At 46.6% G+C, this 22,094-nt stretch overlaps 1 protein-coding gene and 1 long non-coding RNA gene across 2 annotated transcripts in view; both read right to left on the bottom strand.

Annotated features, from left to right (window-relative positions):
* The window catches only part of foxp4 (forkhead box P4), a 29,757-nt gene extending 25,317 nt beyond the window's left edge, over nucleotides 1-4,440 (bottom strand). Inside the window, 2 exon segments of the mRNA XM_062458051.1 lie at nucleotides 548-685; nucleotides 4,318-4,440. Coding sequence (XP_062314035.1) covers nucleotides 548-685; nucleotides 4,318-4,428 — 249 coding nt within the window. The 5' untranslated portion in view covers nucleotides 4,429-4,440.
* Nucleotides 4,441-21,850: 17,410 nt separating this feature from the next.
* The window catches only part of LOC134025366 (uncharacterized), a 49,155-nt gene continuing 48,911 nt past the window's right edge, over nucleotides 21,851-22,094 (bottom strand). Inside the window, exon 3 of the long non-coding RNA XR_009931008.1 lies at nucleotides 21,851-21,941. This is a non-coding gene — a long non-coding RNA (uncharacterized LOC134025366). The remainder of the gene's footprint in view (nucleotides 21,942-22,094) is intronic.

The raw sequence follows: 22,094 nt of genomic DNA, 5'->3' as shown, positions 1-22,094 counted from the left end.
GCGGGGTTAATTGACAATTAAAAGAGTGCTGGGCTCCTCCTACAGGGGGGTTTTACCTGGGGCTTACAGAGGAAGCCATGGAATTGAATACTTGGGCAGCATAGAGAACACACACGCTCACTCGCACATGGACAGGCATGGAGTAGGACTGGAAAAATGTAAATCCATATTCCTTTGGCGTGTCTTGTTTTGATGTGGGCTTTTCCAAACAACAGTGGTTTGTGTCTCTGTGTGTGTGTGTGTGTGCTGAGGGCAGCGGGGGGTGTATGAGAGTAAACACAGGTTGGAAGTGTGCCAGTTCCCCCCCCCCCCCCCCCCGCCCTCCCCCCCCCCCCCCCCCCCCGACTGACGGGAAGCTGCTTCTGGCAAGTGTGCTCATGAGTATACTGTACTTATGAGCACACTCATTAGTTTCCATACAAGTGTACATATAAGTGTACTACCTGTCAGTTGACCCGTGTGTTAACCTGTAAGGTAGCCTGTAAGTTAACCCCGGGAGCGTAGGTGAGAGGACAGTGTGTGTGAGTGTCACGGCCAGGCTGCTCACCTCTTTGGCGGCCTGTTTCCCAGCCTGCTGCTGCTGCTGCTGTGTGAGGAGCTGGAGGTGGAGCTGCTCCTGCTGCTTCTTGTAGTACTCCTGTAACTGCAGGGAGAGCAGCACGTCAGGCCACAGAGACACACCACCCTAGCAACAACAACAACAGCAGACACGTCAGGCCACAGAGACACACCACCCTAGCAACAACAACAACAGCAGTCATGAAAGGGAAGCATGAGGTGAGAAGCCCGTGTCCTGACTTCCATGACGTTTCTACACAACAGAACATAAAGAAAGAGCATTGAGGAAAATATCAAGGCAGTAAGTGAGTGTGTCCGTGTGTGTGTATGTGTTTGTGGGCTTTTATAACTGAGACGCAGTCTGGCATGCATTTGATGTTTCTTCTTCAGCTGACAGTGAAGGGCGCTCTTCATCGTCTGTTGAGACCAGCTTTATGGACAAACCAGTGTATGACCATACGAAGGCTGCTGACGGGTTAGGTTCTAATGCCCTGTTGTCTGGTGAGCGTGGACATGTGTGATGATCGTGTATGTGTTTTAAACCATTTACTACAGCACTGTTATATGCAATGCTCGTAGCCGTTTAGTGACATAACAGTTACAGTACAGATATTCCAGGTTGGACTACTCAAATTATAGCAAAGACTTATACATTTACAGGGGATGATAAAGGTGGAATGTCATTAGGCACGTGCACACACACCCACACACAGATACAATTCCATAGGTTAGATTCTCACGGGGTAAAAAGTCAGAGAGACAATCTTGCATGACCAAACAGGAGTGCTCCACGCCTCTAGGGGATAGACTGACTCATAGGGCTAAGCACGTACCCACATTTTTTAACATTTCTTTCGCGTTCAGCAGAAGCACCTGGTGAGAGGTAGGCAGGGGTGTGTGAGCGTATGTGTGTATGCGTGGTTCTGCATGTGTGTTTGTGTGCTAGGGGTAAAATAGTGTTGTTGTACCCTGTAAATCTCAATGCCATACCTGGCATCTAAGGGGTGTTGCCATAGCAGCCCTGACAGATCAGAGACCGGCACCATGTTATTTATGGGCTGTCTGAGTTATCACCGGGGTAACTGTCTAATGGAGGTGGGGGGGAAGACAGGTGCTCTGGAGTTTATAGTTCTGGGGTGCTTCTCATGAGTGACATGGTCTACCTTCCCATCCTTGTCTCCTTTCCTATGTACAGAGAAGTTTTCACTGTGGTGAGCAGGGCAGCATGCACTTTGCCAACACACCCATGCGCACCCACACCCACACCCACACCCACACACACACACACACACACACACACACACACACACCCTCACAAAGCAGTCTCCACTGACTGCAGCTAGGCTAGCCTGTTTGTTTTAGTAGTTAATCATTCATTTACACAGGAAGCTGCATTAAGATAAGAATCTCCCAGAGTGGACGTCTAGTCAGACTGGAAAACTCAGAGTAGACGTCTAGTCAGACTGGAAAACTCAGAGTGGACGTCTAGTCAGACTGGAAAACTCAGAGTGGACATCTAGTCAGACTGGAAAACTCAGAGTGGACGTCTAGTCAGACTGGAAAACTCAGAGTGGACGTCTAGTCAGACTGGAAAACTCCGGGCCAGAGAGGAGTGTATGTGTGTTTATCTGTGAGTGTGTGTCTGTGTGTGTGAATTGGCGTTTTTGTGTGCGCGTCCATGTGTAGAGTGGAGAATCATAGTGTCATGGAGCATCAAGTATGATTTTTCTTCAAAGCAGGTCTGTTTCACAAGAGAGTGATTTCACAGACACTGGTGTGAGGCAGTGTTACCAGGAGAGCAATCTCACTCGCTCCAAACATTTGACCTAACAATAAACGCCTCGCCACTAACTACGCACCACTGCCTATCCATCCTGCCACACTCAGGAAAGTGTCTGTGTGCGTGTCAGCAACTTGTCAAGAGACCTGGTGGTCATGCACCATCCATAAAAGTCAGTCTAACTGAGCGTATATTCTTCTTTTTATGAACTGCTCTCTCTATCCCTCCTTCCTTCAGTGTTACTATCTTTCTGTCTCTTTAAAAGAGGTGAACCCTTTCTCTATGGTCCCTCTCTCCCTTCCTCCATCTGTCCTCCCTCTCTCTCATCGCTCCATGGGTGGAGTTAATCTCTCCTTTCCGCGTCACTAGATCCTCTCATCACACACACACACACACACGCGCACACCCACACACATGCTAGACTGGAGACTGACAAGTTGGGGAAATAATTAAGTGATAATTAAGGTCTTTTAATGATTTGATTCAGTGGCCCTCTGCATTAGCTGAGTGATAGAGAGGCAGTCACCTCGCTAGCCTATTACCATGACCTTGACTTTACTAACACAGGAAGAAAGAAAAGTTCATCAGCTGTGTCGTAATTAAAGGTTAGAGGGAATTTAAAGGTTAAAATACACTCACAAAGACACACACATACATGGACGGGTAAATGTACACACACACACACATACAATGAAGAGTCTCCATGGGGATATGAAATTTTATGCCCCGATGACTGATGTGGTCTCTGATTGCTGAATTGTGTGTGTGTGTTTAAAAGTGCCTGATTTGCAGAAATTCATAGACTAAGAGTGAGTGCATACTGTGGTTAATTAAGTGGGAGAGCTGTGTTAAACTCAGTGGTTTTAAGAGCAAGAGTAAAACGTATGTGTGTGTGTGTTTGTGTGTGTGTGAGAGAGTGCGTGAGTGCGAGCAGTAAGTAATTCTTCTCGTTAGAGTAGAAAGGGCTGGTTGAGAGGCTCTCTGCCGTTTGCATGTCTATTTCCAGAGAGCCAGCACATTTCACATTTCCATTATGATACATGTTGTCAGATGTTCCCACTGCAATTTATACTGGCCTAAAGCTACGGCTTCTTATTAAATCTACTGTCTGTTCTAGTCCTGCGCGCACGTGTGCCAATGTGTGTGTCTGCGTGTGTGTGTGTTAGCATTTGTATTCCAGCAATGGTTTTGCTGCAATTTCTCGACTATCTCCAGCATATACTGTTAATAGCTGACTACTCACATCACACGAGAACTGTGTGTGTCGGTGTGTGTGCGCTGGTGTGTAAGAGTTAGTGTGTGTGTATGTGTGTGAGCTCATTTCCCTAGCTGTGTGAGGTGAGAAGGTTGAGGGGCAGCTTGGCACCAGCCTCCGCGGCGCTGTGTTTGACAGACATGTTGGAAACAGAGTGTTTGTTCACTCGGGTCGACATGGCAACTCCTCTTTCACCTGGCGGGCATCAACACACGCCTCAACCAATCAAAACAGATTTACAAGTCTCTGTTAAGAAAGAGGCTGTGTTCCACCTCACTAAATAAAGGAGAGACACAAAAAACAAAACCAACTGAGAAGATAATTTTGTGCCTGAGTGTTTGCTTGTGTGTCTTTGTGTGTGTGTGTGTGTGTGTGTAGCTACATTGCTCACCAGTGAATCCTCCAGGGCATAGAGGTTTGGGCATGCAATCCACGGAGGAGGGAAAGCACTTTAAAAACTCTGGTGTGTGTTTGCGCGGGGTGTGTGTGTGCGTTTATCTTCAAAGGTCTCTGAGCGCCTACTAACTGGGGCTAGAGGATACAATCACAACTAGTGTTTGTCAGCACCTACTAAAACAGACACATCCAGACATGCAGGCCTGGGACTGAGCCCAGAGTCACATACATGTGTGTGTGTGTGTGTGTGTGTGTGTGTAGGGGTGTGTGTGTGTGTGTGGGGGGGGGGGGGTGTGGGTGTGTGTGTGTGTGTGTGTGTGAGTGTTACCTGCTGCAGCATCAAGGCCTGTTGCTGCTGCAGTAGAGCCTGGAGCTGAGGAGGAGACAGGATCTGCTGCATCTGCTGAGGGGTGATCATCTGAGGACTCATCATCGCCATGGATACAGGTACCTGCAGAAGGACACACACACAGAGGGATGAAAACACACCCTCAACCTGTCTCTTCCCTTCAGTAAGTATTCAAAACACACCTTTAAAACCCTAGTCCATCTAAGCTGACATGAAACACTAAACACGCACATGGACACACACACACACGCATGGCTGGCATTGTGGAAAACTTGGCACAGAAAGAGATGAAACCTAGATATGTAATCTCCCTTGGGAATTTAACATCTTATCTGCTTCAATAAACAGATGATAATGATTCTGTCTGATTCTCTGTCCGCACAATCACCTCTTTGAGAGAGAAAAGGAACAACAAACAATCTGATAAGATACTTATCTCCAGGAAGGGGCTGGAGGCAGTCTGGTGTGTTGCACTAGCTGAACACACACACACAACCTTGGCAGAAGTGTTTGATGCGTTGCTCTAGCAGTTATGCCAGGATGGTAATCTGATTACAAACATACGTCTGAATAGTGTGATAAACTAACCATGTAAATTGTACACACACATACAGTCACGCACAGACATACACGCACACACACTCCCTCTCTCTCACACATACACGCACACATACTGTACTACACAATGTACTGATGATTAAGTGGTTTGAGACCCTGTATTAGTTTTACAGCCCAGAAGGTGAGATTCTCTTCTATTCATGAAGTGTTATGGTTTGCCATACTGCCAGGAAAACATCTGTTTGGTCTTCCTACCTTTTTCTATCTGCCTCTCAAATGTACAGTAACTCTCTCTACCTCTTTCCACCAACCCCATTCTACCTCCCTCTGCCTCGCTCTGCCAGCTTCAGCCTCTCTCTGCCAGAGAGAGGGAAATCGTACAATTGTCAGAGGTAAATTAAATCTGTAAAGGACTGATTTGACTTTGTAAACACGATTGGCCATAAATACTGACACCCTCCTCCCTCCTCACTTCCTCCTCCTCTCTGTCTCTCTCCCTCTCTCCCTCTCTGTCTCTCTCCCTCTCTCCCTCTCTCCCTCTTTGTCTCTCTCCCTCTCTGTGTGTTATCAGTCCCACCCTGTGTGTGTCGGGGCCTGTCCAATCCCTTATTGTAAGCTGTTGTATCGCGATCAAACAAGCCAACCGTAACCCAACACACCGTCTCATCACAACCACAGACAGGGAGGGGGGTGTGTGTGTGTGGGGGGGGGGCAGTGAATGGTGGTTGAGGAAATTAGGGGTAGTCAGGGAAGATGGGGAGGAGAAAAGGGAAGAGAGGAGGGAGGGAGGAAAGGAGAAGGGGCGGAAGAAGGGAAAAAGAGAGAGAGAGAGAGAAGGAGAGAGAGGCACTATGGCAACAGGGTACCACCCCCAGGAGTAGACCCTGAGGTCTTGGTGGAAGGGAGGGGGTGGGGGGAGGAGGGCTCTTGTCAGTCGGTGCAGGCCAAATGAAAACCTGTAATTAATTGCTCTTGTGCATCCCATTCTCTCCTCCTGACAACTCCTACATTTTATTTTATACACACCGCCATTGACATTCTTAAGTTGCAGGCGTAATAATTACTGGAGTTATAGCACCTTTCTCTGTGCTGGCAGGCGCTCTGACGCCAGCGCTGAATGGGCGCGCGCGTGTGCAGGCAGGACTGATAGTGTATACGTATGTGTAACAGCTGTGCATGCATGTGTGCGCAGGCAAGCTTATGTGTGTGTGGCAGGGCTGAGTGCTGAGTTGTTAAGGTTTGACGCCATTAATTGCCCCTATAATCTAATATCACAAAGCGGTGTGATTAGGGCCCGCGTGCTGCAGCCGCCATACGACACCGCCAGCCAGAGAGCGCCGCCACAAAACAAAAGGTTCACCATTAGCGGTTTGACGGGCCAGGACAAAAGCGCCTCACAATGCAGAATTATATTTTCATTCGGCTTTGTCTCCCCCTGTGAATGATTTCTCCTCTTTCACTGGCCCGTGAATAGGCGCCGGGTGAAAAGCCAGGCGATTTGAAGTCAGACATTTATTAAATGCATTTAGTTTTTTGCTCTCGTCTCTCTTTTTTTGGCGTTGCATGTTCATTTAAAAGAGAGATGAAGAGATGTGTGGTAGATTACTAGGAGCAGGGTGGAAAGGCGGATGAGAGAAGGACGGGGGACAGAGAGAGAACATCTGTATTCCTCCCCACAAATCCTAACCAGGACTGAGAGACACTCCTCTGAGGAGGAGGAAGGGGAGGACGAGGGAGGAAGGGGAGGATGAGGGAGGAAGGGGAGGATGAGGGAGGAAGGGGAGGATGAGGGAGGAAGGGGAGGATGAGGGAGGATGGGGAGGATGAGGGAGGATGGGCAGAAGGGAAAACGAAAGAAAGTAAAAAAGAAAAGAGAAAGAATGCATCCTGGTTGAGCAACGAGGAAGAGACAAAATGCTGCCTAAAGTCTGAGGCTTAGGTTACACACATACACACACACACACACACACACACACACCCCACACACAGACACACACCACACACACACAGACACACACACTCCTGAAGCCCCTTGATACGTGTGTGCGAGACAAGCCCCTGATGACAAAGAGGCACCTCAAAAGTGTCCCCCATCATTAATATGCAAGACACACACAAACACTTACACACACACAGACACTTACACACACACAGACACTTACACACACACAGACACTTACACACACACAGACACACACACAGACACAGACACACACACAGACACAGACACACACACACACACACACACAGACACAGACACAGACACAGACACACACACAGACACAGACACACACACAGACACACACAAAGCTGGCGGGTCCATGACTGACAGGGGTCAACCAGAAGCATGGAGAGAGGGATCTTGGGGAGGAGGGGAAAAGAGGGGAAGAGGAGGAGGGAGCAGAAGAGAAGAGGAAAAGAGGAGGGGAAGAGGAGGGGAAGAGGAGAGGGGGAGGAGAGACAGAGACAGCCCTGTCGTTTACAGAGAGTGGAGGAGTAATTAGAGAGGTTGTTTGAAGAGGGAGTTTAACTGATTAACAAAGGAAGAGAGGGAGCCGGGGAGAGATGGAAGGAGAGAGGGAAAGGCGTGGAGTCCCAGAGGGTTGGAGGGAGAGAAAGAGGGCGATGTATCATGCATTTCAATGAAGCTCCATCCCTCTCTCTCCTCTCCTCCCTTGATGACTTTTCATTCTAACGAGGAGCAAAGCTTTCCCTTTCACATCAAACCCCATCCTCAGGACCTGCTGGGGACAATGGCTACTGCTGCTGCTACTCCAACTGGAGGGGTAAGGTTCTACACACACACACACACACACACGCACACACACACACACACACACACACACACACGCACACACACACACACACACACACTCGCACATAAAAAACACACATACTGTACGCGCAAACACACACACATATACACACAACATATTTCACTAGTAAGAATGGAGATGGTGGAATTCTCTAGAGACCTCTCTGCCTACTCCTATTACTGGCTAATTAGAACACTTCCACACACACACACACACACACACACCAATAGGGAAGGGCTTAACGTAAGGGAGAGATGAGATCCCCCTATCAGAAATGCGGAGAGGGGAATTTGATCAAATGTGACACTGGCCGTTTTGGCACACAGTTAATGAAAGAGAAACAGTCAGCTTTTCCCCCAGGGAGTGGAACCACTTATTCACCCAAAATGTCCATCCACAGTGTGTGTCTGTATACATGTGTGTGTGTGTGTGCGTGTGTATCTGTGTGCATGCATGTCCATGTGTATGTGTGTCCGTGTGCATGTCTGTGTGTGTGTGAGGTGGCTGTGAAGAGCAACGTGATAGAAAGGAGCCTATAATCAGAATGTAAACAGCCTCTCAGTCTAAATGATCTGTCCTGGCCTGAGGTCCACGGGGACACACAGGAGAGAGGGATAATTGAAAAAATGACAAGGGGAAGGCAGGAGGAGGAAGAGAGGGTCCGCCAGTGAGGGGATCCCTCACTGAATTGCTCCTCCCAAGGTTTCTTCAATTTTTTCTCCTGTAGTGAGTTTTTCTGGGAGTTTTTCCTTGTCTTCCCTGAGGGTTTAGGTTGGTTGAGGTGCAGTTCTATGGGCATATGTGAAGCCCTCTGTGACATGCTTGCGTGTAAAAAGGGCTATACAAATAAATGTTGATTTGATTTGATTTATGGGAGGGATGCCTGCCACTAGTGGACACTCTCTCTCTCTCCCTCTCTCTCCCTCTCTCTCCCTCTCTCTCCCTCTCTCTCCCTCTCTCTCCTTTTTCCTCTCCTTCTCCTTCTTACACACTTTATCGCTGTGTAGCACAGTCCACAGACAAAGCACGGTACCATCACACCTTCTCCTACCCCGACAAGGAAAGGGTCTTCCCCCTTTGTCCTTCTCCCAGAGGAGAAGCTTCAAAGCTTCTGACCCAGCATGGGGTCAGATACAGAGGCCACACGGCCCACAGTATCAGAACAAAGGATTTACAAGGAATAACTTTCTTAAAGGATTTACAAACATATTCTCAAGGACTACATGGCTCATGGACACTATTTCAATGACAGTAGTTGATGTGTTATAATGTGTGTTTTTCCCATTTACTTAGAACGTTGTTTAATTGAGGTTTGATTATAACTTCCCTTCAAGTATAGTTAAGTCAGCCAATCTGGATATCAAAATGATTGTACCATACTAACAAAACCATTTACGAATGTTGTATTGTTATATTCTGAAGTATAAGCAATACATGGACATTTGAAATAGCTGAACTCTGAAAAGTTATCAGCCACTTCACACCTAGGCAGATCTCAGGACAACGCCCAGGTGGGGGAAAACTGACCAATGAAAGAGGTCACCTTCACGGGGACCCCCCCTTTTCCTTTGGAGTATAAAACCCCCAAACGTACAATCACCCCCGCTTGTTCGTAGGATTAAACTGAAGTGCTAGCTACATTTCTAAACTATTCCTCTCAACCTGCAAATTCACTGAGCGCCCGGAACTTTGGCCAAAGATTCCGTTGTTCTATTTTCGTTGGACGATAACGAAACCATTGACTCTACCTTTCTTCAAACCGACAAAAGTAACTACGATTTGCAATATTTCTTACCTGTGACATATTGGCATGTTGTGATTAAATTGTTGATGTTTGATTGTATTTTACAAATGAGTTAGCTTAACCCTCGCTAAGTCAGTTGCCCTTGCTCGTCCATTGTTACCACAAAGGCCTACCTGTCCCCCTCTACCCCTCTCTCTCTCTCCCTTCCCCCTTTACACGCTCTACACAGCCATTGTGTTGCTCGCCCTCATTTGCATCCAGCCACTGCACTATTCTGACTAACCCATAACTTATCTGGTATTTGTTCATTATAATTACATTCTCCTAAATAAATCATTGTGTATAATATTCGCGTATCACTCACGTTATCTGATCTGCTCTACTTTCATAGAATTCACAACTTTAAGATTAGACTGATTATTACGAAGGCTATTATTTAAATATTATTCAATAAGGTTTCCTCTATCCCTTTAACAATAAGAGGTGGTGCCCCAAGAACTACATACTTTATTATAAATTAAGTATTGCTAATCTTAAACGAGCAAACCCCGCTACATATTGGAGCCCCGTGACAGGCTTTGAAACAGATTGAAATGAGCGATCTATAACGGAGATACATTTTCCGTCTGAAACCCACCCTCCCACCCTTTTGGTTAAATTAACGCTCCGTTGTATTTAACTATTCCCCCAGATAGCTACGGTTTTAAACACTGTTTGAATACTGTGCTGTGTACTCATTGAATTGGCTTTGTCGTGAACAATTAACTATTTGTGTGTAACTAACTAGCTTCGGAAAAGCTAGACTTGAGCGGAGGTACGCGCGTGCGCAGTGACACTGCGACCCGTCTCATTTCATCTTGTGAAACTACAAAGGCAGCGCTTCTACATGAAGGCGTAAGATCCTTTTTATAGAGTCACAACACTACTATTTTGGTACCATACACGCTTCGGAAAGGTGTATTATAGTAGTGTTGGCCATTTGGGTTGAGTAAATCAACCAGGCAACTGATAAGTTGCCATTGTCTAGTTAGAGGTAGATAACAGACATTGATCAGTCCAAAAGGACTTTGATTTTGAAGGAGACTACGCAGCTCTCTACATTAAGCTATATGCTTCTACCTTGTTAAACAATTGGTAAATTGATTAACTTAGCTTTTCGGAAAAAGCTTCACTTTGTTTTGCATGTAATTCAACATTAATGTAAACACTCAACCTCTAGAATCAGTAAAGTAACAGTAAAATAATTATTGAGACAGGAGAAGCTGCTTATTTAAGGACCTTTATTGTTGCTTAACCGGAAATAGTTACCTTTCGTGAACAAAGACCTGTAATTTGATTTTCATTCCGCGCACTTAAAAGTGGAAGTTGTCAGAATATCGGCGTTGTTGACCATACTGAACTGTAATCCTATTTATCCCTCATCAATATACAACTTTAACAACAATCGCTAAATAATAATTAAACGTAAAGTGTATTATTTTTAGTTTGCCCACTCTATCTGCGATCAGTCCAAAAGGACTTTTGTTTGGAAGTAGCCGAACAACGCAGCCTGTACTGCCACAATATTGTTAAACAACTCCGAAATTGATAAACTAGCTTTTCGAAAAGAAGCTTCACTGTTTCGCATTCAATTCGAGGTGAATGTAAAACCCTTGCCCAATTTAAAGCTACATTATAGATGCAGCAACAATTTAGTTCATTATCTGTTTGATTCTACAAGCTAAACCGGCTAACTTAATGTGCTATAGTATTTAAATACATTGTACTTTCTCAGTCCAGTTTAGGCTAAAACAAATCAACAGCTACTCAATCTAAATTCTCTAATCGTTTATAGATACTATAACAAGATTACTGAAATTAAGATTTAATATAGGCCTACAAGAATAAATAATTTGTTTGAATCTTTGATCCTGGAAGGTGACTTCAATATTAATTTTAATTTCTGAATATTAATCTCAGTTTTTGATTGTTAATCTTTGAATATTAACTTCTGATTTTAATTTTAGTATTGATTTGATAAACAATTTTTTTTTAATCTTTGATCCTGGGTGGTGACTTTAATATTAATTTTAATTTCTGAATATTAATCTCAGTTTTTGATTGTTAATCTTTGAATATTAACTTCTGATTTTAACCTTAATATTAATTTGGTAAACAATTTTATTTATTTTCTGAATCTTTGATCCTGGATGGTGACTTTAATATTGATTTTAATTTCTGAATATTAATCTCAGTTTTTGATTGTTAATCTTTGAATATTGACTTCTGATTTTAATTTTAATATTAAGTTGGTAAACAAAAAAAAAAGGAAAAGAAAAGTATATATATTGCTGCCAAAAAGAGAACCACTACAAAACTAAAGTGCCTATCAACAATTATCACAATAGCATTGTGTTAATAACTTCCAGTAGCCGAACCAAACATGTCTCACCTCACGGAAGCTGAGAAACTGATTGTCCACCTATCCGAAAAAGAAAACCCAAGATATGTGGAAACGCTGACCGATCTAAATTCCGATATGATCACCAGGAAAACTCAAGAAGTGGTCATAGAAAATGTAGGCCAAATATTGAGCAAATCCCAAATTGTCAAATGCCTATCCAGCCTCGGTCTCAACTATGCTGCACTACTCAGGTTATCAATAACAAAAGTCAACACACAATGGACACAGGCTCTCCAGGATCGAGAGGATGCTCTCAAGGCGGCACAAAGAGAACAAGAGCACAGGAAACGATTGGAACAGGAAACCAGCGACCTGGCTGTTGAACTAGATAGAGCTAAAGCACAGCTAACGGAACAGGAAACACAGCTAATACAACAGGAAATAACCCTCAAAGATGCCCTCAAAGAAAAAGAAAAGGAACAGGACCGACGGGAGCGAATGGCACAAAGAGAACTGGAAAGAGCTAAGACACAACTAATGGAAAAGGAAATAACCCTCAAAGATGCCCTCAAAGAAAAGGAAAAGGAACAGGACCGACGGGAGCTAATGGAACAAGAAACCAGTGACCTGACTGGAGAACTGGACAGAGCTAGACAACAGCTAATGGAACAGAAAACAACCCTCAGGGATGCCCTCAAGGCGAAAGAAACTGAACGAGATATCCGGGAAACACTTCAACAGGAGAACAAGGAACTCGCTACGGAACTGGGAGACCTAAAAGAAGAAATGCAGGGGGTTCAGAAAAGCAAAAAGGACTCAACCGCCCTCATGGAAAACACTATTAAGATGTTGGATGAAGCTAATGAAAAAGTAGCAGACTACGACCACCAAAAAGAAGAATGGCACACTCTCTACACAAAATTCCAACACCTGGACCAAGATCTCTCACACATCACAGCTGACAGGGAGACAATGAAGGAGGAGTTACAGGAAACAAGAAATGAACTGCTATCTACCATTCGTAAGCTGAACAAGGCGAACGCCACAATCCAGTCCACAGAAGACCCCGACACCAACCGAAGGTGGGGAAGAGACGACAGAGAAGTAGATCGGCATTCAAGAAACCAAAACCCAAGACAGCTGCAATCACCTGAAGCACCGCTCCACTCAGAATACGAAACAAGAAGACCATATAGGGATACATCCCCTCCCAGCCAATCTCTGTACCAAGCTGACACGAATCCACGAAGGATGAGGAGAACAGAAGAAGTGGAACAGCAGAGCAGAAGACTGTATGACCAGAAAATGGAGCTACAATTCCAACCTGAACGTCGCGGTCAGACCACAGCCCCAAACAGATGGGATGACCATGATGAACCCTCACGTTCAGCCTATCCACAAAATGCATGGGAAATGCATGACCTGCCACCAGCAGTGTCACTAGATCTGCTATTGAAAATTAGCAGGAACATAGAGAAGTTCGATCCAGACAATCCCACTCAGAGCATTGAGATGTATCTAGAACAACTGAACTCTAATCTCGAACGCCTGCCTACAGCTACAGACGCGGACAAGCTGTACCTGTTGAAGAACACCTCTTCCAGCTCAATCAGAGCCCTGCTTGACAGGCAACCTGCTGGAGAACGCCACAGCTATGACATGGCTTGCCGGACCCTCAAGGCTTGGCACTCAGAAAGTAAAGGCTCCTGCTGCACTATCGCCCTGCACACAAAACAAAAGGCCAACGAAAACCCAAAGACATTCTATGAGAGGCTCCGGAAAGCCTATTTCGCAACAGAAAACCAACCCGGAGGAGAAGAAACTCCCATGTTCAAGTCAGTGTTCATCAACAACCTCTCCCAATCCATAAAACCCTTCATGACGACCTTCGCGAACCAGGAAACCATGACGGCTCTGCAGCTGAGGGACATGGCATATAAATCATGGGCGAACAACAATCGATCCCAAGACTCAAATGTCCATGTGGTGGAATCAGACTCACACCTACAACTAGAAGGAAGGGAACTCCAGAGACCCTACGAACCCAGACCCGCCTGCAAGCAACCCTCCTATTATGCACGAGACCACTCAACAAGACCCGGACAATATCAAAACAATTACAACAGACAACCCGACAACAACTATGAATACAAACAACACTCCTATCACGCAAGAAACCACTCAACAAGACCCACACCGTACAAAAACGAACACAACAGCCCTGGACGACATCCGTCAGACCCAGCATGACTAGAAGGCCCCAACACGGAAAACACACCTCAAATGCTCCCCATTGGATGGAAGAAAGGGAACAGGACCCGAAAACACCACAAACCCACAAGAAGACGACCTCCAGAAACAACAACACACAAACAAGCCCCACAGTTACACACATTTCTGGGTGAGCTTTCCAGAAAAGGAAGAGCTAACCGAAGCTATGTCCCCATCACACTTGAAGATGAAGTGCCCTGCGAAGGATTGCTGGACACGGGTGCAGAAATCTGCCTGATTGCACCCACCTTGGCCGCTCAGCTAAAAGGAATAGCCAGGTCAAACAGAAGATGGATTAAAAGTGAAGATAGTGAATTCAACATCACAAGCTTCACCCAAAACAAAGCTCCAGTCACAGAGACGCTGTACTTGAAGCTAACGTTTGGGGAAATGTCCCTAATCCACCCCATCCATGTCTCACCGCTTGAGACCGAAAAGCTGCTGATTGGACACGATCTACTCAACAGACTGGAACCCCTCATTGACTTCAAACGAAACCAGATGTGGACAAACGTCGAGAAGCCCTATCCACTGCCTCACCCTGAAGCCCAGAACACAGTCTTCACAGTGGAAGGGGGGGGAGATTCCACGTCTGATCCACATCTCTCAGAAGAGGACCGAATCCATGAGTTAGATGGCCGCTCCAGACCGCCCCAGAGCTACGCCACTCACCCATCAAGACACAAGATTCAAACAAAATCAACACAACGCCATGACCGTCGGGTGCCATCAGAAACCCACCTGCGACGAGAAGCATCACAGGTCCAAAAGAAGTCATATGATGCCAACTGGATGAGAGTGCAGAAAGTAGGAAGACCTACTATGGCCACGAAGCATCCCAGAAGAAGCACCCCAGCTGCAACAAGCTGGCACAACCCCCGGAAGAAACCATCACTACTCGCGGGGACAACAGGCCATGCACAGAGGCCTGGCCTGGCCTTATACCAGCAACCTGACCCTGTCAAACTGCTGACGAAACAAGTGCACAACAGGTGCCTTAGCCAAAATGCCTCAAAGTTCAAGAATGAATGTTCCTTTAAACCAAAAATAATAGGAAAATACTATCATGAGACAAATATGGCTCCACCAATCTATCAAAATTTTTAATCTGTTACCAGAAAACCCAACATGAATGACCTTGAGGTACTGTCAAAATAATAGGCTACAACGCCTCATAACCAAACTACCCTGGCCCCTGACAAATTAGGTTTATGACTCCAGGAAGTCAAAGCCCACTCCCACTCCTATCATTTTATTTTATTTTAATCTTTCTCCTTTCTTTCCCTTTCCTTTTTCCTTTTATTTCCTTTCATTTTTAGGCATAGAACCTTAGCCCAGAGAAATTTAGTAATAGGACCCAAGTTAGCCCCATTGATTCCTACATTGTTTAGAGTCCACTCATGCCAATGTGTCCAGTAGAAATGCTATCGTACTGTCGTGTTTGTCTGTTCTCTGCTCTTCTTACGTGCCAACAGCCCGACGACGTCGAATCATCGGACGTTGCCAGCAGGGGGATATGTAGCACAGTCCACAGACAAAGCACGGTACCATCACACCTTCTCCTACCCCGACAAGGAAAGGGTCTTCCCCCTTTGTCCTTCTCCCAGAGGAGAAGCTTCAAAGCTTCTGACCCAGCATGGGGTCAGATACAGAGGCCACACGGCCCACAGTATCAGAACAAAGGATTTACAAGGAATAACTTTCTTAAAGGATTTACAAACATATTCTCAAGGACTACATGGCTCATGGACACTATTTCAATGACAGTAGTTGATGTGTTATAATGTGTGTTTTTCCCATTTACTTAGAACGTTGTTTAATTGAGGTTTGATTATAACTTCCCTTCAAGTATAGTTAAGTCAGCCAATCTGGATATCAAAATGATTGTACCATACTAACAAAACCATTTACGAATGTTGTATTGTTATATTCTGAAGTATAAGCAATACATGGACATTTGAAATAGCTGAACTCTGAAAAGTTATCAGCCACTTCACACCTAGGCAGATCTCAGGACAACGCCCAGGTGGGGGAAAACTGACCAATGAAAGAGGTCACCTTCACGGGGACCCCCCCTTTTCCTTTGGAGTATAAAACCCCCAAACGTACAATCACCCCCGCTTGTTCGTAGGATTAAACTGAAGTGCTAGCTACATTTCTAAACTATTCCTCTCAACCTGCAAATTCACTGAGCGCCCGGAACTTTGGCCAAAGATTCCGTTGTTCTATTTTCGTTGGACGATAACGAAACCATTGACTCTACCTTTCTTCAAACCGACAAAAGTAACTACGATTTGCAATATTTCTTACCTGTGACATATTGGCATGTTGTGATTAAATTGTTGATGTTTGATTGTATTTTACAAATGAGTTAGCTTAACCCTCGCTAAGTCAGTTGCCCTTGCTCGTCCATTGTTACCACAAAGGCCTACCTGTCCCCCTCTACCCCTCTCTCTCTCTCCCTTCCCCCTTTACACGCTCTACACAGCCATTGTGTTGCTCGCCCTCATTTGCATCCAGCCACTGCACTATTCTGACTAACCCATAACTTATCTGGTATTTGTTCATTATAATTACATTCTCCTAAATAAATCATTGTGTATAATATTCGCGTATCACTCACGTTATCTGATCTGCTCTACTTTCATAGAATTCACAACTTTAAGATTAGACTGATTATTACGAAGGCTATTATTTAAATATTATTCAATAAGGTTTCCTCTATCCCTTTAACAATAAGAGGTGGTGCCCCAAGAACTACATACTTTATTATAAATTAAGTATTGCTAATCTTAAACGAGCAAACCCCGCTACAGCTGTTTCTATTTTCCTCTGACACTGTCATCTTTCTACTCCTCCCTAATCTGTCCTCTCATCAGCTCCAAATCCCCCCTCCCCCCGCTCCTTCTCCCTCTCCCTCTCCGCCCGCTCCTCCTCCTTCCCCCCCTCCTTCCCCCCCTCCCCCCCGCTCCTTCTCCCTCTCCCTCTCCGCCCGCTCCTCCTCCTTCCCCCCCTCCTTCCCCCCCTCCCCCCCGCTCCTTCTCCCTCTCCCTCTCCGCCCGCTCCTCCTCCTTCCCCCCCTCCCCCCGCTCCTTCTCCCTCTCCCTCTCCGCCCGCTCCTCCTCCTTCCCCTTCACCCCTCCTCTCATTCTTGTAGTATGCGGTTAACTACTGTGCTCCATGTTGATTAGGTTATCAGTTGTTTATTCACATGCTTTCATCCCAGTGTGTCTCTCCCTCCTTCTCTCTCTGCAGGTAAACAGCTTGTCTGTTCTCATTAAGCTGAGGAACAGGGCCTGTAGGGAGACACCGTAGAGAAGAGAGGATTTGAGGATGAGAGAAGAGGAGAGCAGTGGGAATGCCGGGTACTGTGTGTTGTGAACGCGGTGGGTACCTGAGGCTTTGCCTCGAGGCAGAAAGCTTCTCTTGTGTGGAAGGTTCTGCACGGGCCAGGGGAACAGGTGGCCCTGGAGGGGCCAGGGGGCCCAAGGGGCTCAGAGGGGGCCGGGGGTTGGGGTGGGGGGGAGGAGGGCAGGTTGGGTCCAAGGGCCCCATCTTTCTGGAGGAACTGATGAGTGAAGTCAGGGGGGGTTGGGCTAACTATGTCGCACCACCAGCTTCAAAACACACCTGAGGCATTCGTTTGGGAGACGGAGATGAGGGCTGAGGTGAGTGTTTGTATGCTGTGTGTTTTAGCTGAAACCCATCAACAGCCAACTTGGCCTCTCATCATGGACAGGTGAAGACAGCTGACACTGATGATACATGCATCATCATTCCCCCCAACACTGACTTCAAATGCAATCAGGGACTTCCAGCGTTTCCTATGTGGGGCCCAGCCCAGAGAGGCTGACCTTAGTACTGGGGGGCTAGCAGGAGGAGCTGGACTGGGGAGCTAGCAGGAGCAGCTGGACTGGGGGGCTAGCAGGAGCAGCTGGACTGGGGGGCTAGCAGGAGCAGCTGGACTGGGGGGCTAGCAGGAGCAGCTGGACTGGGGGGCTAGCAGGAGGAGCTCAGACTGTGGAGCCGAGGAAGAAGGGGGGTAGAGAGGGAGAGGGGACAGGTCTGTCAGTGGTGTATGTTCCCGGTGTACTGAGGCTTGTCCAGCGCTGTTTCAAGGGACTTCTCTGACAGAGGGTATACACACACATATTCACACACACACACATGCACACACACACACACATTCACACACACACACTTCACTGACAGGGGGCAGACAAATGGAAAAACCCTTCTGAGAGGACGGCCAGAGACCAGCAAGTTCAAGTGGAAAATCCTCCTCCTCTTTCCTCCCTCCCTCCCTCCCTCCCTCCCTCTCTCCCTCCCTCCCTCCCTCCCTCCCTCCCTCCCTCCCTTCAACGCCCCAGTGCTTCAGAATAAAATGACAACACATTTCCAGACGCACAACACAACTTCGGGGCACACACACACACTTCGGGAGTACCACATAGGGAAGTGTAAGGGGCTGTTATCGACCGGCTTTCATTACTGATTTCACTCATGTTTCAAATCACAAAATAATAGTTTCACACTTCACTACCCAGACCCAAAACTCTTCTATACACCCCCTCTCAATCCCTTCTCCCTCTCTCTTCTCTCACTTCATTCAGCCTTGACCCCTACTCTACACCCCTTCTCCCCCCGCACCCCCCTCCTCGTACACCCTTCACACACTGTCAAGACTTCCCCCAAACACACACACACAATCCAGAGCAACTCCAAATCAAATAGGAAAGAAACTGCCAACTAAGCACTTTCACTGAGTGGACAAAAGGAGTGCTTTGGGAGGAACAAGAGGAAGGTTCTTCACAGTGAAGTTTAAGCAGCTGGACCATCATCACCTTCACAGAGAACCCTCAGGTGACCTGCTTCAGAACATCCTGGTAGCTTCCGGTTGGTTCTACTTGGGCTTCGTCTGCTATCCCAGCTCAGAGGAGATGTGGTGTTAACATGCTCAGGCTGCAGCATGGTTTAACAACAAGGAACCTTTTGAAAACGTCTGGCTTTTTTTTCTAGGTTAATTTCTTCTTGATAAAATCTTGTTCTGAAGATGGGCCTGCCACCCTCCTCCTCCCCTCCTCCCCTCCTCCCCTCCCTCCCTCCCTGCAAGGTCTCTCCAAAGAGGGAGCAAAGATGGAAGCTAATTAGCATATCTCTAATGAGTCTTTTCATTTTTTCTAATTAAACGAGCTTCTCAATAATACATGAAAACAGGACACTACACTATTCAATTACACACATACGGGCCACAGCCAGGCACGTGCAACACTCTGTGGATGTGTGTGTGTGTGTGCCAAGTGGTTGGGATGTGTGTTAAGTGTGCCAAGTGAATGCCTCTGCCAAGTGTAGTGGCGTGGAGTGAGTGTATGAGCCCACCCAGAGTCTATGTGTGTGTGAGTGTGTGTGTGTCCATTTGTGCATTGTAATGCAAGCGTGGCAGGTCATGTGATCATGCCACACCATGCTGTGTAATCTGCTCACTGCCACCCTCTCTGCCAACTGCTTCACCCCATCATCCTCTCTCTCTGTCCATGTTCCAAATGTTGCCTTCGCCAAAGAGGCACGTGCCAAACTGGTAGCCACAGATGTCAGTCTGCAAGTGTGTATAGACACTTTACACACAAATATTTTACATATATATAAACTGTGATGAAACAACAAATATATATATATATATAATACATTATTATAAACCATATATACATGTGAAAAGAGACCATTTTTTATTGCAAACAGCAAAAGACAAAGACCCATCTCTGAACAGCAAATCAGAAACAATCTCTACAATCTCTAAGGTTTCTTTTCACTTAGCTGGGATCCTCCCCCCATTCTAAAAAGAAAAGAGAAAGAAGTGAAATATGATGGAGAAATGTGAGGACGAAAGGGGGGGCAGCGGGAGGGGTCTGTCATGGAGGACCGACGGCTTCTCCAGAGTACCAGACAAAGAGAGGACGCAGGGAACTCTCTCTCCCTCCCCCTCTATCTCCCCCCTCCCCCCCCCCTCCCACCCTCCCTCCCTCCCTCCCTCCCTCCCTCCCTCCCTCCCTCCCTCCCTCCCTCCCTCCCTCCCTCTCTCTCTCTCTCTCTCTCTCTCTCTCTCTCTCTCTCTCTCTCTCTCTCTCTCTCTCTCTCTCTCTCTCTCTCTCTCTCTCTCTCTTCTCTCTCTCTCTCTCTCTCTCTCTTCCCCTCTGAGAGAAAAGAAAAATCTAATTATCGAGCTCCTAAAGATCTCATTATTCGTTAGGCCTCATTTGCATGTGTGAGAGCTCCTCGGCAGGAGCCGACCTGAGAGAGCGGCGGCCATTTTGTGTCTGATGTTAGGGGTTCTGTCACCAGTCGCTCTCTGGTGCCTCAGAAATGACTGGATTAAACGCCTATCTCCTTCTTCGCCACTCACTCTCCTTCTCCATACCCGTGATTGCTTCAATTATAGTACTTCAGTAGAACTCTATAGATGTTGAAATGATAAAATATTCCTTTCAATGAAAAGATTAAACGAGGATATTTCTATGTTCGTGTGCCACTCACATGAAGGCCTGCTAGAGCGAAAGTCCAGAGTTATTTCTAACATAAGTGTGTGTGCGAGCGTGTGTGTGTGTAGAGTCAGGAGGGTAGACAGCTCACACAACAGAGCTAAGTTCAGATACACCAGGGAGTGAAGACTGCTGAGGCCAGTCTAGAACAAACATCATCAACACGTCATGAAGAGGAGGAGGAGGAGGAAGAGGAGGAAGAGAAGGAGGAGGACCTGGAGAAGGAAAGGAGGGAGGCAGAGAAAAGAACTGAGAGCAGACTTAGAGAGAGAGAAATATGGAAAACGTGAAAGATATGTGCATTTAGCTCCAGAGATGTCAGAGGGAAGCTCGTCTCTCTCTGCTCTCATATCCTCCCGCTCTCTCCCTACCTCACCAGCTGCAGTCCTGGTTGTGTGCGTGTAATTAGTAAGGTTTTTTAACGAGGGAAACCGTGCACTAACGAGGTATCCTGCAGGTCTCTCACAATGGCAGTCCAGCAGACATGGTATATCGCCTTAATGACCAGAGAAGCATGAACAGGCCTTTCCTTCTCTCCACCAGGAGCTTTAAGAACTGCTACACGTCCTACACACACTCTCTGAAACATTGTCACAAGTGTGTGTCTGCAGGTATGTGTGTGTGTGCGCGTGCGTGTATCGGTAGGGATCCTGCACTTTAGCTAACCCCACTCTCTCCACTCACTGAGGAATTCAGCTCTGAAAACAGTCCAGTACCCCATCACTACAAAGACCCCATTCAGAGAGAGAGAGTGGGGAGGGAGAAAGAGAGAGTAGGGGGGGAGAGGGTTTGAGAGAGAGAAACAGAGAGATAGAGAGAGAGTGTGTGTGGGAGAGAAATAGTAGGGGGAGAAGAAAGACAGAGGGCGAGAGAGAGAGAGAGAGAGAGAGAGAGAGAGAGCGAGAGAGAGAGAGAGAGAGAGAGAGAGAGAGAGAGAGAGAGAGAGAGAGAGAGAGAGAGAGAGAGAGAGAGAGAGAGAGAGAGAGAGAGAGAGAGAGAGAGAGAGAGAGAGAGAGAGAGAGAGAGAGAAAGCTAAGAGACACAGACAGTAGCACACACATTGTATGGTTGACGTGGCAGGTCTATGCATACTGTGCTACTGTTACTTAAATACAGACAGGGGAGAGTGAGTGATCAAATAGGGATAAGCAATGTGCCCACAGCTTTTCTCTGTGTGTGTAAGTGTGTGTGTGTGTGTGTTCTGACCTGCACTGGCTCTGTTTGACCTCATTGCTGCTTGGAGAATTGAGTCCAGAGGCCTGCTGGAGGAGGAACTGTCTAGCAGCCTGCAGCGCCTGAGAGAGAGAGAGAGAGAGAGAGAGAGAGAGAGAGAGGAGAGAGAGAGGAGAGAGAGAGAGAGAGAGAGAGAGAGGGAGGGGTAATGAAAAGGAGAGCATGTTAAGGGTTTTTCGTTCTGGCAAATCAATGGGCCACCACACACTCAAACA

Source organism: Osmerus eperlanus, chromosome 1 (genome assembly GCF_963692335.1).
Source record: "Osmerus eperlanus chromosome 1, fOsmEpe2.1, whole genome shotgun sequence".
Taxonomy (NCBI): Eukaryota; Metazoa; Chordata; class Actinopteri; order Osmeriformes; family Osmeridae; genus Osmerus; species Osmerus eperlanus.
Note: the sequence above shows the minus strand (reverse complement) of the source record. Positions and strands in the feature narration are given on the sequence as shown.